Source organism: Sardina pilchardus, chromosome 6 (assembly GCF_963854185.1).
Source record: "Sardina pilchardus chromosome 6, fSarPil1.1, whole genome shotgun sequence".
In the NCBI taxonomy this organism is placed as follows: Eukaryota; Metazoa; Chordata; class Actinopteri; order Clupeiformes; family Clupeidae; genus Sardina; species Sardina pilchardus.
This window is the reverse complement of record NC_084999.1, coordinates 12,367,998-12,383,819: the sequence shown is the minus strand read 5'-3', so window position 1 is coordinate 12,383,819 and position 15,822 is coordinate 12,367,998. Positions and strand designations below refer to the sequence as shown.

Here is a 15,822-nt window from a genome sequence, read left to right as displayed (position 1 = left end):
AAAGTGAGCAATCATTAGGGCTCTCCAGTGACGAGCAGCGCCATGCCTCACTGGCATGTGACAGAGACCGATGCTTCACATCGCTCGCTCGCTCACTCGCACACACACACACACACACACACACACATACACACACACATACACACACCCTGCCGCTCGATGGACCAAACACACATGCCTGCATTCAGCTACAGCAGCCCGACGCAAAAATCACCCTTCTAGCCACATGCGCGCACACACACACACACACACACACACACACACACACACACACACACACACACACACACACACACACACACACACACACACACACACACACACACACACACACACACACACACAGACACACATAGCCCCGGTACTAGTGTGTGTCCTCCCCTCCAACTGTGTTTTCCTTGCTCGTACACAAGTCACCCTGATTCGAACTGACCAAAGCACTTCTCCAGGGCTTCATTTGCCACCAAAAAGATCATTCCAGAATGTTCTTTTGCTTTTTTTTGCTTCTTAACAATGCTATATCCTGCAGCATTGTCTAACCCACCATCCACAATCACACATAATCGCACACAGACACACACTGACCCATAAACACAAACACACAAACAAGCATACACCACTAAACACACACACACACACACACAAACCAGAACAGCAATAACAAAACTTTGCTTTCCTTTCCCTTTCTATTTATCCATCTATTTATTCATCTATCTATCTATCTATCTATCTATCTTTTTCTCTCGCTCTCCTTGCAGCCACCTCTTCATCACCACTCGTGGCTTGAGTGAAATCTCATGTGCATGTGTGTATGTGCCTGCGTGTGTGTATGAGTGTGCTCGTGCGTGTGTGTGTGTGTGCTTGTGTTTGTGCGTGTCGGTGTGTGTGCTTGTGTGTGTGCTTGTGTGTGTGTGTGTGCGTGCATGTGTTTGTGCGTGTCGGTGTGTGTGCTTGTGTGTGCTTGCGTGTGTGTGTGTGTGTGTGTGTGTATGTGTGTGCTTGTGTGTGTGTGTGTGTGTGTGTGTGTGTGATTGTGCGTGTGTTCCTGTAATGGCCTCTTCGGCGCGCTCACACTCCCAGGCATGTCTTAGGGCTCTGCACAGATGTGAAGAGGGACTAATTGCACAGATTTTTATAAAAACGGGTGAGACACTGGTGGTCTGGGGAGCCCCCAAGCACTCCCAGTGCAGTCAGGAGGAGGAGGAGGAGGAGGAGGAGGAGAAGAAGGAGGGGGAGGAGGAGGAGGAGGAGACGCAAACACATAAATAAATACAATCAAGCATTCAGTCTGTCATCTAAATCTGACAGTCAAGGGCGCCGAACCGGAGAAAATGAGGGAAAGCATGCTTTTTCCACCGTTATAATTTGATGACAGGATGGAGCAGACTTTTTTTCTCTCCTCTCTCTTTCTCTCTCTGTACGTCTATCTCTCTCTGTCTGTATCTCTCTCTCTCTCTCTCTCTCTCTCTCTCTCTTTGCATCAAAAGGAAAATCTGTTCCTGAGGAGAGAACAATGGCATGCGATGAGCCTCTGTATTATTCAGGGCATGAATTACAAGTCTCTCCAAAATATCTACTTCCTCTCCTCTGGAATGTTCCACTTCTCCGAGTATGACATGACCAAACGGATAGCGCTACGCTACGCCTCTCTAATATGTGGCCCAAATAAGGAGAAATCTACTGTCTTCCTACTGCCAAACCTGCTGTTGTTTAATTAATGAAATATTGCAAACTCAGTTGGAGTCCTCTTGATTATTAGAAACAAAAATGAAAGTACCATCAGAACACACATTGCCCAGAGCGAGTGCTAGAGTCAGGACAGAACTTATGCTGCTAACCTTACATGACATTGTCTTTAAATTGAATCACAGCTCATTACCCCCCCAATTCAGCGTGAGGCCACCTCAAGTTCAAGTTTATTATAGCTATTTCAACAGTATGAAAATACAATTGATAGGAATGTGTTTTGGTATGCTCACATATAAGACACATAATGACAACACAATAACACAGGGGTAACAACACTTAATATACAGAAAAAGTGCAACAAAGTGCAAGGATCACAGAAAGCAGCAGTTCAGTACAGTTGTACAAGTGCAAAGAGAGGTAGCCTGGTATGTAATCCATAAGTGCTTAGTGCATGTTCAGGTGGCGAATAGCTTGTGGATAGGTACTATCCCTGAAGCGTGATGTTTTGCATGTGATGCTCCTGAACCTTCTCCCTGATGGTAGGGGTGTGAATAGATGGTGTGCTGGGTGGGAGAGGTCAGAGATGATGTTTTTGGCTTTCCTGGAGATTCTGGTGATGTAATGTGAGGCTATGGTAGGCAGACTACAGCCAATGATTTTTGAGGCCCTGCGCACCACCCTCTCAAGCCGTTGTTTGTCCTGGCTGGTGGCACTACCATACCAGACCAAGATGGCGAAGGAGAGTACACTCTCAATGGTAGCCCGATAGAAGTGGATCATGCCTGCTTGACTGACCCCAAACTTCTTCAGCTGACGGAGGTGTGACCTGCAGATGGTGATGAAATCTCCGATGACATGACCCAGGACCCAGCCACTGCTGAATCCAACTCACACACCAATAGTCCTCTTTGTCCGACTACCTCAGACTGAGGTGTCCAGGAAAAACCTGGGACGTACAAATTAGCCTCGCTAGCGCGGCCCTGGCATCTCACGGGGCATCAGTCAGTCATCGCCGCCCTGCGCTCATCAGATCCCCTCGGTGCACTCTGGCCAGCGCGCTCACGTGTGCCAGCTCGCCTAATGGAAGCTGACAACTTACTCTGCCACGTCCTGGGCGCACGCCTCGCCTCACCGCACCGCACGCCCGCCCGCCCGCCGCCTCTCTCCCTCCCACCCAAGAGGAGTCATGGGGAAACAGGGAGGAGGTGTGTGTGTGAGTGTGTGTGTGTGTGTGTGTGTGTGTGTGTGAGTGTGTGTGTGTGGGGTGGGTTTGGGTTGGGGGTTGAGTCAGGTTGAGTCAGAAGGGGCGAGTACGGAGGAGAGACACTCTTCTGAGCGGCTGGGCAGCGGCGTGGGAGACAAAAGGGAGCGTGGCCTAATTATACTCTGAGACAGACAGCGCACTCGCCGTGTCAAGCAGTTGCTGCAGTGGCAGCTACGCGGGAGGTGGGGGAGGAGGTTGTGGTGGTGGTGGGGGGGGGGGGGGGGGCTGTGCTCAAAGTGAGGTTCAGAGATCACTTGGACTCAAAGTAAAGGCAGCGAGGAGATAAGAGGGAGAGCTCCGTGGCTACATGAGCACAGGGCACAGTCTCCATCTCTGTGGCTGAGTGGAGCAGGAGCTGTTCAGCCAGGACGGGGCTCAAACTCCCAAGCACTGGCCAATAAATAGCACTTTAAACAGCGCAAATGAAAACACTTACAAAGTGCCCTTCCTCGTTTCTTCAGATTAGCATAGGTTGCACTGTGCGGAGAGGGGCGAAGCAAGTTCTGACGAAATCCATGTGTAGCCTCACTTATGAGCCACTTTGCATTAAAGATTCCGTCAAATGATGGCGCGGGAATGTAAAGCAAAAGAGATGTTTTGACAAGATATTTTCAAGGACTACTTGCATGAAACTGGAAGAATGAAATGTCTCAGAGGACCAACATTCATGGCTCTATAGCAGACTCCAATGTCAAACATCAAAAGTCTATCAACTTCATAATCTTGCTGCTGAGTAGCTATTTTCATGATAACCTTGATAACCTGAGCTTTATCACCAATGAAGAATCTGGAAGTGAGGTTTACCACCAAAGTATATATTATCAAATGAAAAGTTTTGTTCCAAAATGGTATATAATTTGAATTAAAATGTATATTTGTTTTTGCTTTTCAATGATATCAGTGGGTTACTGTTATTTGACTAATTAAAAGAACACAATTCATGCTATTTTGTACATCTCATCTGAAATCAGAGCTGTGGTCAAGATCACCTCTGTCCTCACAAGTCCAAGACCACAAGACCAAAAAGAGGTCAGTAAAAGGAATTCTTGAGATCATTTACATATCTGTGTACAATATTGCCATGATGTTTGAGACATTGTTTAACTACTGTGTTTTACACTACATTACATTACATTACATTACATTTCATTTGGCTGACGCTTTTTAACCAAAGCGACTTACAACATGGAAAAAACAATTAGGTTTTTTAAGAGCATTTCTAACCACAATAAATATTAGGTCATACTATTACAGCATGCTCTCTTTAAGCTGGCATTCGATTGGTTGGTGGCCAATGTCAATGCCCAGCCACTGCAGATGGATTTTGAACTACAATTTAATTAAACAATGTTCTCTGAACATGGTCACTTACTCAATGGCCGAGACCAAGACAGAGTCAAGTACTAAAATGCACAATACAAAAAAGTGATTTGTGAATATTAAAAATGGCGATATCGCATTTTAGAACCAAATTCTTCACATAAAAGAAAAACACTGCAGTTCTGCTTGTGTTTTCCCATCGACCAACTGCATACACTATAGCTTTTTGTTTCTCTCTATATGGTACTGTTAGTTTATTGTGCACTTTCTGTGCTTTATTCTGCAGTTTGCTGCTACAGTCATAAATTATATGAAGTTATTATGCAGGATAACCAATGAGCAGTAGTTTTGAGTGAATCTCTTCTTAAGATCCAGGACTTGCTTGAGGAGAATATCTAATAACTGTATGTGGTGACAGTTACATTAAAAATCTGAACACTTCACTTGCGAACAACTGTGCTGTCTTTCTGTGGGGCTGTGGCTGGTATATGAAGTGCTTTCTCAGGTTTAGTTTTTCTTTTTGTCATTTTTATGAGTTTCTAGTCATCTTTTATTATTTCTCCTCACTCTCACCCTCTATCTCCCGCTTTCTCTCGTTCGCTTCAGCACTGCAGGCTAAACTGCTCTTCATGCTAGAGTATTCTCTGTCTTCCAGTGTTCCAGGAAAGATAAAGTTTGCCCCTTGTGCTGTTTTTTTTTCACTTTCATGGCCGTACCGATTCCTCCGGGCTGGGGAAAGTAAAGCTCTTGTAAAAGAGCGCGGATGAAAGGGGGCTCTCCGTATGTAGAGCACACCAGCCATTATCAGTGTTTACCAAGTTCACCGAGCCACCGCAGGGATCATCTTTTGGGGGTATTGGGGGGTTGGGGGGGGGGGGGTGGCATTGAGGGTGGGATGGATGTGTGTGTGTGTGTGTGTGTGTGTGTGTGTGTGTGTGCGTGCAATGGCTTAGAGAACTGCCCTGAAGTCAAACGAAAACACACACACACACACACACACACAGAGGCTGTATCGTAATGGTAATGGCGCAGGACAAACGGCTATGCCCCCGCCATGTGAGCAGCTTGTTAATTAAATGCTATCCGACACCGAGGTGAGTCGCACACACACACTAGTGTCTCCCAAACACCACTGCAGGCATGCATCCAAACACACACATTAGCCAGCCCGAGACATGAACACAGAGCGCATATTCATCACGCAAAAGGCTTTACTCCACTACACATGCATACTGAGAGCAATGCTCCTCACAATCATCCATATACAGTATATTCCACTTAGAAGAAAACAGTGAGGCAAAGCTCTTCGTGGTATTCCCGGATTTCCAATTGTGCCCAATTTCAGCTATGGAGTTCCTGAGTAGACCTTTTAAAATGATCCAGCAGAAGATTAATAATCTGGCTCAAATACCCTCTTAAATAGTTGTCTCAAGTCTGTTTTGCAAATAAGACTATTTCAGAATTTCATTCAATTAGATCTAGTGCAAAATATATGAATATATTAATCAAAAGACTAATTGATTATTGTGGAGGAAGACAAGTTAATAAGATAGACCAGTTTTGATAGTGTCCCATTTTCCGTGTATATTGGAGTGTACCTCTGCCAGTTATGTCTTTCAACTGTGCCAAGAAAAGAAAGAAATGTATGTCTGCTCTGCTTTTGCAGCTGGTGCTTCAGATCGAACATTAGGTGTCAGAAATCCAAAACAAAGAGACAGAGAGAAAAAGAGGTGGAGAGAAAGAGAGGTGGAGAGATAGAGAGAGAGAGAGAGAGAGAGAGAAAGAGCGAGGAGGGAAGAAGAGTGGGAAAACATCCAGCCCTGCGTTCGCAGATGGGACTGCTTCATCTAAACTTTGCTTCAGAGCAGGAAGAAAATAAACATTACTCTTCAAAACACTCAAACGGCATGTGCAAGCACAAGACCAGACAATGGTTTCAAGAATAATTATCTCCCAGAAGACCTTTGCTTTGGCTCGCGTTCTTCCACAATCATGTGTATGAGTGAAAGAATCCTCCAGACTGCATCTTGAGACCAAACAGATACCAGAGTATCGGCAGCACCGTTCAAGGAGTTGTTTTCTCACGGTTTTAAAAATATAGACAGCATGCTTGCATCTGTGCGTATTTGTGTGTTTCTGCCTTTGCCTACATGTGTAGTGAGTGAGTGTGCATGTGTGTGTGTGTGTGTGTGTGTGTGTGTGTGTTTTATAACTTTTGAGAAGTGATTTGCTCCATACTGTGAAACTTCAGAAACTTCAGCAGGGGCCTTAACGCATCAACGCAAAAGAAAGCAAAGCAGTCGCGTCATTGGCTAAATGACTAAGACTGTTTAGCACAGAACAGCCAGCCCCAGGCCATCATCTCTTGCCTCCACAGAACATCGCCTGCCACCACTGTTTCTTTTTAAAACTGGTGCTTGCAGTTAAGTACTAAAAATGTACATGTGCCTTAGCAACGTGCTTCCACCAGGGCCTCCATAGACCTCCATGTCTGAGCGTCCACACTGAGTAAGACAGATGTAGTGAGCCTGAACGAGCCAGTGGGCAGATCTGATGCCTGATGAGCCTGTGACTGCTGAAGATGCGAGATTTATGACCCGCGATGTGTCTCTGCGTTTTCTGAGCAAATAAAGTCGTGAGTCATATTTACTTCCCCCTCTGATTTTTACCCCAACTGAGCACCCACAAAAGCGGGTGACTTAAACCAGAGTGTCAGATGATTACTCTGTCATGATCCATGATGGATTGGCTTTACCTTACATAAACAAACTCTCCTGTCCCACACATAAACACTCTCTCCTGTGCGACTTCAACAGGGAGGAACTGCCAGAGCCACATGTGTTTCGTCTGGGTTTCCAGGTGGATAAATAGCCTTAATTACTCCAAACAAACAGCACACATAGGTTCTCTGATTAAGGAGATTGGGACTTTAGATTTATCTAAACCACTCCACCACTCCTGTGAAACTCATGGGCATAATTAGAGGCCTTCCACCAACATTTACTTTGGGATGGGTGGCTTGATAACTCAAGCTCCAAAGGAACCACGTAATGCCCATAAAGAGGTCAGCTTCTTTCACAGCGCTTCCTCCCTCTTCTTTCTTTAGTAAGTTTTTCCTATCTGTGTTTTGTGTATATGTCTGTATGTCTGTCAATTAGTGAACCCACTTCTTTATTTGTCTACAGGATATTAGGACAGTGTAAATTAAACAAAATGCACATGAGACTAAGTGCAGCCCTATACAGACCATATCCGTTGTTGACCTTTGTCGCTTTAACATGCGTGGTTTCTCATTCCATTACGCGAAGCCACAAGCAAATATCAAAGCGCGCTTGCTGAGCTCTCTCATGTGTTCGACAGACTTTGGTGCCTGAATTTGCTTTAAGTGTTGGTGAGGTAACCGAAGGCTTTAATCCTGTTTACCCAATTACTGGCCTGTCGGGCGTAAACATCTATCACCAGAGTGGCAGGGATGTGGCGAAGACGCGAAACGCTTCGATGGCAGCACACACGCACACACAACTCCCTGCACTACAGATGAAGACTGACTGACTCTTTATGCTTCTGCATTACTGTGTTCAGATTAGGGACACATTGGCTAAACATCTTTCACATTATGCCATTATGACTATGATAATAAATGAAAACACCCCCTCTCAGTGTATTCTATAGAAGAGGACTTTGTTTTGTTAAAACAAGACTATCGTAGTATCTCTAAATTATATGTTCGAGTCTATGCGCTACATAAATAACTAACTTGATGTTTCATTTCACATGTACTGTATGAATGACTTCAGCTTATATTTGCCAATACAATGTTCGTGGAGTTCGCCACCCAGCGACAGCTCACGGTGTGTGGGTAAGGACTGTGACAGTGGTCGCACTGTCTCGCAGTGATGCTCCTCATCAACGGACTCTGTTCTGCTTCCATCGTATCCAGTGATTACGCATTGTAACTACAGTCTATATGTGTATTTTCAAGTAAGGCAAGAGTCCAAAGCGCTACAGGGTACCCTGGACAATTTAACTGATACAAATGAAAACGCTCATTTGTCGAAAAAGACAATATTGTATCGAAAAGTGTTCTTACCTCTCATGTTCTGAATTTTAACCACCACCTCGGTCATGGACTTCAGTCTCTGCGCCAAGTACAGCCGACCCGAGTCGCGCTCAATCTGAACCGGAGCATCAGCTTCTGATATCACTTCAAACCACTTCTTTTCGAACTTCTGATCAGGAACGGTGAAAATCATGTCCCCGATTTTCACATCTTCTGAAACTGTCACAGTATAGAACAGGTCTTCGGAAACCGCTCTCGGCTTCCTAACTTTAGAAGGGACGGCTCTGTGAACATCGATGTGAAGCATGAGGGGCTCGCTTTCCAGAGAGACATCTCCCTGATCTCTTGCATAAATGCGTGTCGTTATGTTTTTCACATTTTCTAAAGAATGAACAAGCACAACCTGTCCAGTCTTAGGAATAACGTGAATGTATTTATTATGTGGGAACACATAATATCGGACCTTGGCGTTCCGGCCAGCATCATTGTCAAGTGCATGAATGCGAGTCAATTCAGAACCGATTGGGGTGAGTTCAAGCACCTCTGTTCTCTCTATTTTACTTCTAAAATATGGTTTGTTGTCGTTTGCATCTAATACTTCAACTTCCAATTCCAGGGGATTGTCGAAACAGCCTGGCACCAACGCAGTTAAAACATATCTCTGTTTAAGCTCTCGGTCTAAAGTTTTCGTGGTTAGCAGGGAAAATCCTTTCCCATGATGGTACACAAGGCTAAAGTCAGAAACGTCTGTCCCGTGTAAAGCCGTGCCTGGGTTTTCGGTCCAGTCCGACTCCTGGCATTTCTCTCCAAAAGGCAACAGTATCCCGCGCACCACAGACCCAGCCGATGCATTCTCCACAACCTGTCCGTAATAAATAGGAGGGTCCGCTTTCACAATGGCAAAAGAAACGAAAATATAAACCACAAATGCATTCCGCGTCCAAAGAATGCTCGCGTTTCCCCGGCGTGTCTTCATGTTTCCATCAAATCAGTCTCACCGACTCACTCGTAACATGTAATAAAGCTTACTCTATACATGAGTATTACAAAGACACACAAGTTGCGGTGGATACGACGAACAGTTAGAATGAATATGGGTAATTTTCAATACAGCAATAAACTGCGTTAAAGTAGTTAGGAATATTCTCGGTCAACGTCAAGAGGCGTCTGTTACTGCTCCACCGGCATCACTCAAGTCAGCCAGCACTTGCATCCAGCGATTCTCAGCAGCACAAACTCCATGTGGTACTATGATCACCGCCCACGAAAACCCCACCAATCACAAGAACGGAACGGGCTGCTGTGCGCACCAACTCAACTCCCTTTAACCTACTGCACGGGAAAACGGACGCTGGAGTTTAGCATTCTGGTCCTCGAATTTAAACGGTGAAACGCTCTGCGAATAGCGAGTTCTGTTTGTTAAACACATTCGTTCCCAGAATACACAATGGCTTTTAGCAATTCGCCGCCAGATCATGAACAAGTTGTGCACCAGGGAGAGCAACGATCTCTTCTCCCTGAATTCAATTATTGTCACGCTCCCTTGCCTCAGCAAAAAGCATCTAATTTATAATTTTGTCTACCCATAGGCCTACATTCTCGTTCGTAATGCCAAACAGTATCTTGCAGCTTCTGCAGTTCAATCACAGACCTTGGAATGGCAAAAGTACCATTGCAGCACTCTAACTTAAGTTAAATCATTGTATTATAATGTTCATTTTTAAACATCCAATCCACCCATTGCTCTATTAGATGGACTGGATACATTTTCACTATTAAATTCAGCAATTTGTGAATACAGTATCAAACAAGATATCTTATTTGTGACTTATCTTAAGGGCTTCACTGTTGTGCTCTCTTTCTGTGTGTGTGTGTGTGTGTGTGTGTGTGTGTGTGTGTGTGTGTGTGTGTGTGTGTGTGTGTGTGTGTGTGTGTGTGTGTGAGAGAGGGTGTGTGTGAGGGTGCGTGTGTGTGTCTATTGACCAGTATGAACATGCCCATGGTCGTTCATGGACAGAACATGCCCATAGTCGATCTTTGGTGTATGAAAGCAGCTACAGTGTCATCTCCATCCAGACTGATGGTACCCACTGCACTCTACATTTCATCTTAATTGTTAAAATCATCAGCATTCATTCAATGTATATAATTATATACCATAATGTGTATGTATTGCTTAATGATTAGTCATATGGTGTGCTTATAGAAAGATGAAAATGACTTCACCCTTGTTATTTTATATTGTTAACCTATGGCTTTCGGCCATTTACTAGAAACCCAATTCCCAAAGCAGGAGGCTCTCAGCTTGCCCTGGCATTTCGTTCCATTTCCTGGACAGGATCAATACAAACGCAGCTGCCTTCAAGAGGGCAATAAGCTAGCTACATATTGCACTTCACTTATGATTTATTTAACTCCTTTAACACGGACCGTTCGCCCCCAAAAAACACTGCCGCTTCCCATTCCCTCTTTAGCATTTCCCCATTCATCACACAGGGCCCCGGTGATGCGGGCCCCCATCACTTACATAGAATTACATCAAAGCAGGGAGAAGTCCAAGTGGAGGAGGTGGTGACGGAGTGAGCAAACACAGCCTGGAGTCTTTGCACTGGCAGCGGCAGCGGCAGCAGCAGTGGCAGTGGGAGTGGGAGATGGAGAGAAGAACAAGGCAGCACATTGTCACTTTCAATGCCGCATTTTTTCAAGGGAAGCCAAGCTGATGGACTCTAGTATCTGATGGACTGGGTAGAGTTGATGGACTCAACTCAATCTAATTCGCTGAGCACACCCGGTAGTGTGAGGTTTGCTTGATATGATAAGGGAAAGGCATGGAGTAAGGCCACAATAGCATTACAGAAAGGAAAATGTCGATGCAAAAACATCTACCCGAGAGTGAGTGCTTTGAAATACTCACAGATATTGGATTTCGAGATGCACACCAGAATCTCTTTGTCAAATCTATCTGTTACTGTCAGCCAGAATACAATTGTTTTTTATTTAAAATGACAATTCACCCCAAAATTATAGCTACCACTCAAGTATCAGTGGAACACTTTCTTAGGCTTACTTTTCCATGAAACACTAAAGGGAGCAAGTCAGCACAGTGTCAAAGAAACTGTTATTTTATATAAGAGAAGTGAGAGGTGAGTAATTCTCTCGCAACACTGAAATTCTTCCACTAACTCACTGTGTGCTACACCAACAAAACTTTATATAGGCTAATGAAGTAAACCCAAGTTTTAATAGAGGAATTTTCTTTTGGAGTGAACTTTCCCTTCAAGCAGGGAACAAATAGCTGAGACCTCGTAACTACTGATGTGAATCACTGTTTCTCTAATGGCATAATCTATCTGATTGTTTTTTTCCCCTTTTTTCTCTCTCTTTCACTCTCTCTCGCTCTCTTTCTCGCTCACTCCTTTTAAATAGGAGAGCAGTTGATAAAAATCAATGCCTTTCTGGACCCGCCGAAGGAGGCTGTGGAGGCAGTTCCCCATCTACACTCATTTTCCTGCAGGTCTCGTATCCCTTGGGTACACACTCAAACCCCAGGCTCGCCTCCTCCGAACCCTCGGCGCTCTTGTTGTGTTTACCTGATGGCCTCCACAATGCTAAGTCGACAGCTCTGCAGAAGGGGGGGGGGGGGGGGGGAGAGAAAAGCTGCATAGTCGTAAATACGTGAGAGCCAGCCTTAATTCTTGAAGGTGCAAAAAAAACGGGCTTATTTCAGCCCCCTCCTCTTGCGTGCTGATCTCTCGCCGGCGGTGTGTTTTATGTGCCGTTTCTTTGAGCCGCGGATCGGCGCGGCTCTGCTTGTCATCTCACATCACGGCACCTGCCAGAGACAGAGATAACAATAACCCAAAAGTGGCGATGGAAAAAAAAAAAAAAAAACAATGAAACGGAGAAAGCAAAAAAAAAAACAAGAAACTCATCTCGCACATAAGAGCTGAAGCGCTTTCAGCTGAATTCCCACTTGTCGCCCCGTCTCACCTCATCTCACCAGTAGAAAACCCACACTCAGTCACACGGCGAAGACAGGCTGTTTGCTTATGTATGTGTGTGATTATTCAAAAAAATCAAACCCCCCCAATCTCTCCCTCTTTAAAATTGAAATGCCACCTGATGGCACATGCCATCAGTGAAAGCCTTGTGCCTCCACAGTTAAACACACATATGCTTCTGCTTTAGAGAGGTTAAGAAAAACACCTGATTTTTTTTCTCCCCTACAGTCCAATCGACTTGGTTAAGCATAGAGGCTAAGATCCCCCCCAGCAACAGTCAGATCCCCCCCACCCACCTCCCAGGCCATCTCTCCTTCCCTTTGAAAAGCATAACACAAATTACTGCAATTTACCCCAAGAGGGAGTGTGTCTGTGACAGGGGAATGGATTTCAAGTTGACGGTGTTGAATGTAGTGTCAGAGCCACTCACACCAGTCTTTCATCATATTTTGGCATGCCTCTCCACGGAAACAGTGACAGGGGTAGCGCGGCAGCGAAGGCAATCTTGTGAACCTTGGGCTTCGCTGTCTAAGGTCACCACAACTGACATTTTCTCTCTCTCTCTCTCTCCCTCCTTCTCTCTCTCTCTCTCTCTCCTCAGTCTATCTCATTCACACATGCTCTTCCTCTCCTTTTTTCTTCTATCTTTCCCTTTATCTCCACCCGTAGTCTCTTTCATATTTGTACTGTATCTCTCTCTCTCTCCCTCTCTCTCTCTCTCTCGCTCTCTCTCTCTTTCTCTTTCTCCTTTAATCTGTGTGCTGACAGTTAAATTAATGCCAGGTGGATTTCCCTCTCCTCCCATCGCCTCTTGTCACACACATACACACAAAATGAACACTCACATACTGTGTGTGTATGTGAGAGAGCAGGAGAGAGAGAAAGAGAGAGAGTGTGTGTGTGTGTGTGTGTGTGTGTAAGGGAGAGAGACAGAGAGACTGAGGTCTCCGTGTCCACTCCTCTCCCAGAGTGGCGAGACATCTCTCCCTGTTTGTTTCACACGTCGAGTCTCTGGCTGGGTGTTCACATAACATGTGACAGGATGATATGTGTGTGTGTGTGTGTGTGTGTGTGTGTGTGTATGTGTGTGTTTGTGTGTGTGTGTGTGTGTGTGTGTGTGTGTGTGTGCAACAGGGTGTCTATGCTTCTGTGACTGTGCCACACATCCACCCCCCCCACCACCTCCTCCCCCAAGTTTCTCCACTCTCCATCAATCTGTTCTCATGCACACACACACACACTTCCACCTGAGTGCTGTCTGCAGCCATCTCCATTCCTTCCCTCTCTCTTCTTCTCCTCTCCTCTCCTCTTCTCTTCTCCTCTCCTCTCCCCTTCTCCTCTCCTCCTCTCCTTTCCTCCCCTGCCACATTCCCCTTTTCCAGCAGCCTCTCCGCCGAGCTTCACACCTCGCTAAGCCTGTCCACTGGCCTTAAATGATATACTTCTCTGTTTTTCCCCCTTGCCTGATGTACCTATCTATCTTGTGCTTGAATTTACCTCAGGTGTCAACCATAACCACCCACACCTGCCTCCCAATTCCCCACACACACACACACACACACACACACACACACCACTATGCCGCTCACACACATACCCTCTCTCTCTCTCTCTCATTCTCTCTCTCTCCTTCTCTCCTTCTCTTCTCTCTCTCTCCCTCCCTCCCTCTCTCTCTCCTTCTCTTGTTTTCTCGTCCGTCTCCTTGCACTCCATTCCACCCTCCCTGACACGCTCCCCTCTCCTCACGTCCACTCTGCTCACCAGCACCCATAATTCACCTCTGTAAGGACCCGACTGCTGCATGTCCAGGGCATCCAGCTCAGCATTCATGAGTACAGACACAGGACCTCTGGCTCAGACAAAGAGGGAGTCAGAGGGCTGTAAGTGGACGACACGTTCCATCTGCCAACGAGCCGGAATGGCAGCGAGGCGGCGATGGAGAGAGAGGGAGAACGAGATGAAGGGACACGGGGAAAGGGAGAAAGAGAGAGGGAGAGAGAGAGGGAGGGGGGGATAGAGAGATGGACAGTGAGAACAGTGAGCTGGGGAGTAACGGAAAAAAGGGGCACAGAACAAAGGTCTGTGTGAGTGTGTGCGAGTGATGGAGAGAGGGAAAGAGAGAGGGAACGAGAGAGAGAGAGGTGTGAGTCTGTGAGAAAGAGAAAGACAGAGAGAGTGAAAGAGAGAGAGTCTGTGAGAGAGAAAGAGGGGAGAGATGTGAGAAAGAGAGTGACAGAGAGAGAGTGTGTGTGTGCGCGCGACAGAGAGAGAGAGTCTGAGAAATACAGAAAGAGAACGAGAGAGAGAGAGAGAGCCTGTGAGAGATAGAGAGAGCAAGCGAGAGAGAGAGAGAGCCTGTGAGAAATAGAGAGAAAGAGAGTAAGAGAGAGAGAGTGTGTGTGTGTGCGTGAGAGAGAGAGCCTGTGAGGGATAGAGAGAGCCAGCGAGAGAGAGAGAGAGAGCCTGTGAGAAATAGAGAGAAAGAGAGCGAAAGAGAGAGAGAGAGGCCTCCATGACCCAGCCTGCACTCTTCCGCTGCTCCACTCATCCATCTCTCCGTGCGGGACATCCGTCTCCGTGCTCGTCCCCCGGCCCTGCCGCTCCGCCGCGGCCTTCCCCTCGCCCGCCCGCCCGCCCAGATTTACTCACGCTGCCAGCCGAGCGCTGCCAGCTGCTCTACGTCCATCACCCGCCTGCCCGCGAACCACGGCCGCCCGACCAGCCAAATCAGTGGCATTGACTGGCGGTCTGGGTATCGGCTGCAAGTTCTCTTTTTATGTGTGTTTATTCAAAGCACAACACAAATCTAACACGCGGCAACAGAAAGAAAGCAATTCTTGCTTTTTTTTGTATGTTCAGTCAAAGTCAGTCTGTGTGTGTTATGATCTGGGTCAACAGAGGGCGCTGTTCCAGCCGCCGCTGGCTTGGGGCAAAGCCACCTGAGCCCGCCGACACAAGCAGCCAGTCTGGCATGGCGAGGCCACCAGCCACGCAAATCACTCAATCAGCCTGCAGGCAGGTCAGCCTGCGTCTCGTATCTCCTGAGTAATCAGCCTTGTCCCCTCTCAACCACCCCCCCCCCTCCCGCCCACACCACACACACACACACACACACACACATACACACACACACACACACACACACACACACACACACACACACACACACACACACACACAGACACACACACAAATACACACACACACACACACACACACACACACACACACACACACACACACACACACACACACACACACACACATACACACACAAATACACACACACACACACACACACACACAGCACACACACACACAAATACACACACACACACACACACACACACACACACACACACACACACACACACACACACACACACACACACACACACACACACACACACACACATACACACACACATCCAGGGGCTGCCTCTCCTGCTGCACCTAACCTTCCATCCACCTCCTACCCGTGCTCCCCT

At 46.4% G+C, this 15,822-nt stretch overlaps 1 protein-coding gene across 1 annotated transcript in view; it reads right to left on the bottom strand.

Moving 5' to 3' along the window:
• Window positions 1-8,526, bottom strand: part of si:dkey-22o22.2 (neural-cadherin) — a 147,684-nt gene extending 139,158 nt beyond the window's left edge. The window contains exon 1 of the mRNA XM_062537971.1: window positions 8,364-8,526. Coding sequence (XP_062393955.1) covers window positions 8,364-8,526 — 163 coding nt within the window. The remainder of the gene's footprint in view (window positions 1-8,363) is intronic.
• Window positions 8,527-15,822: the final 7,296 nt, after the last annotated feature.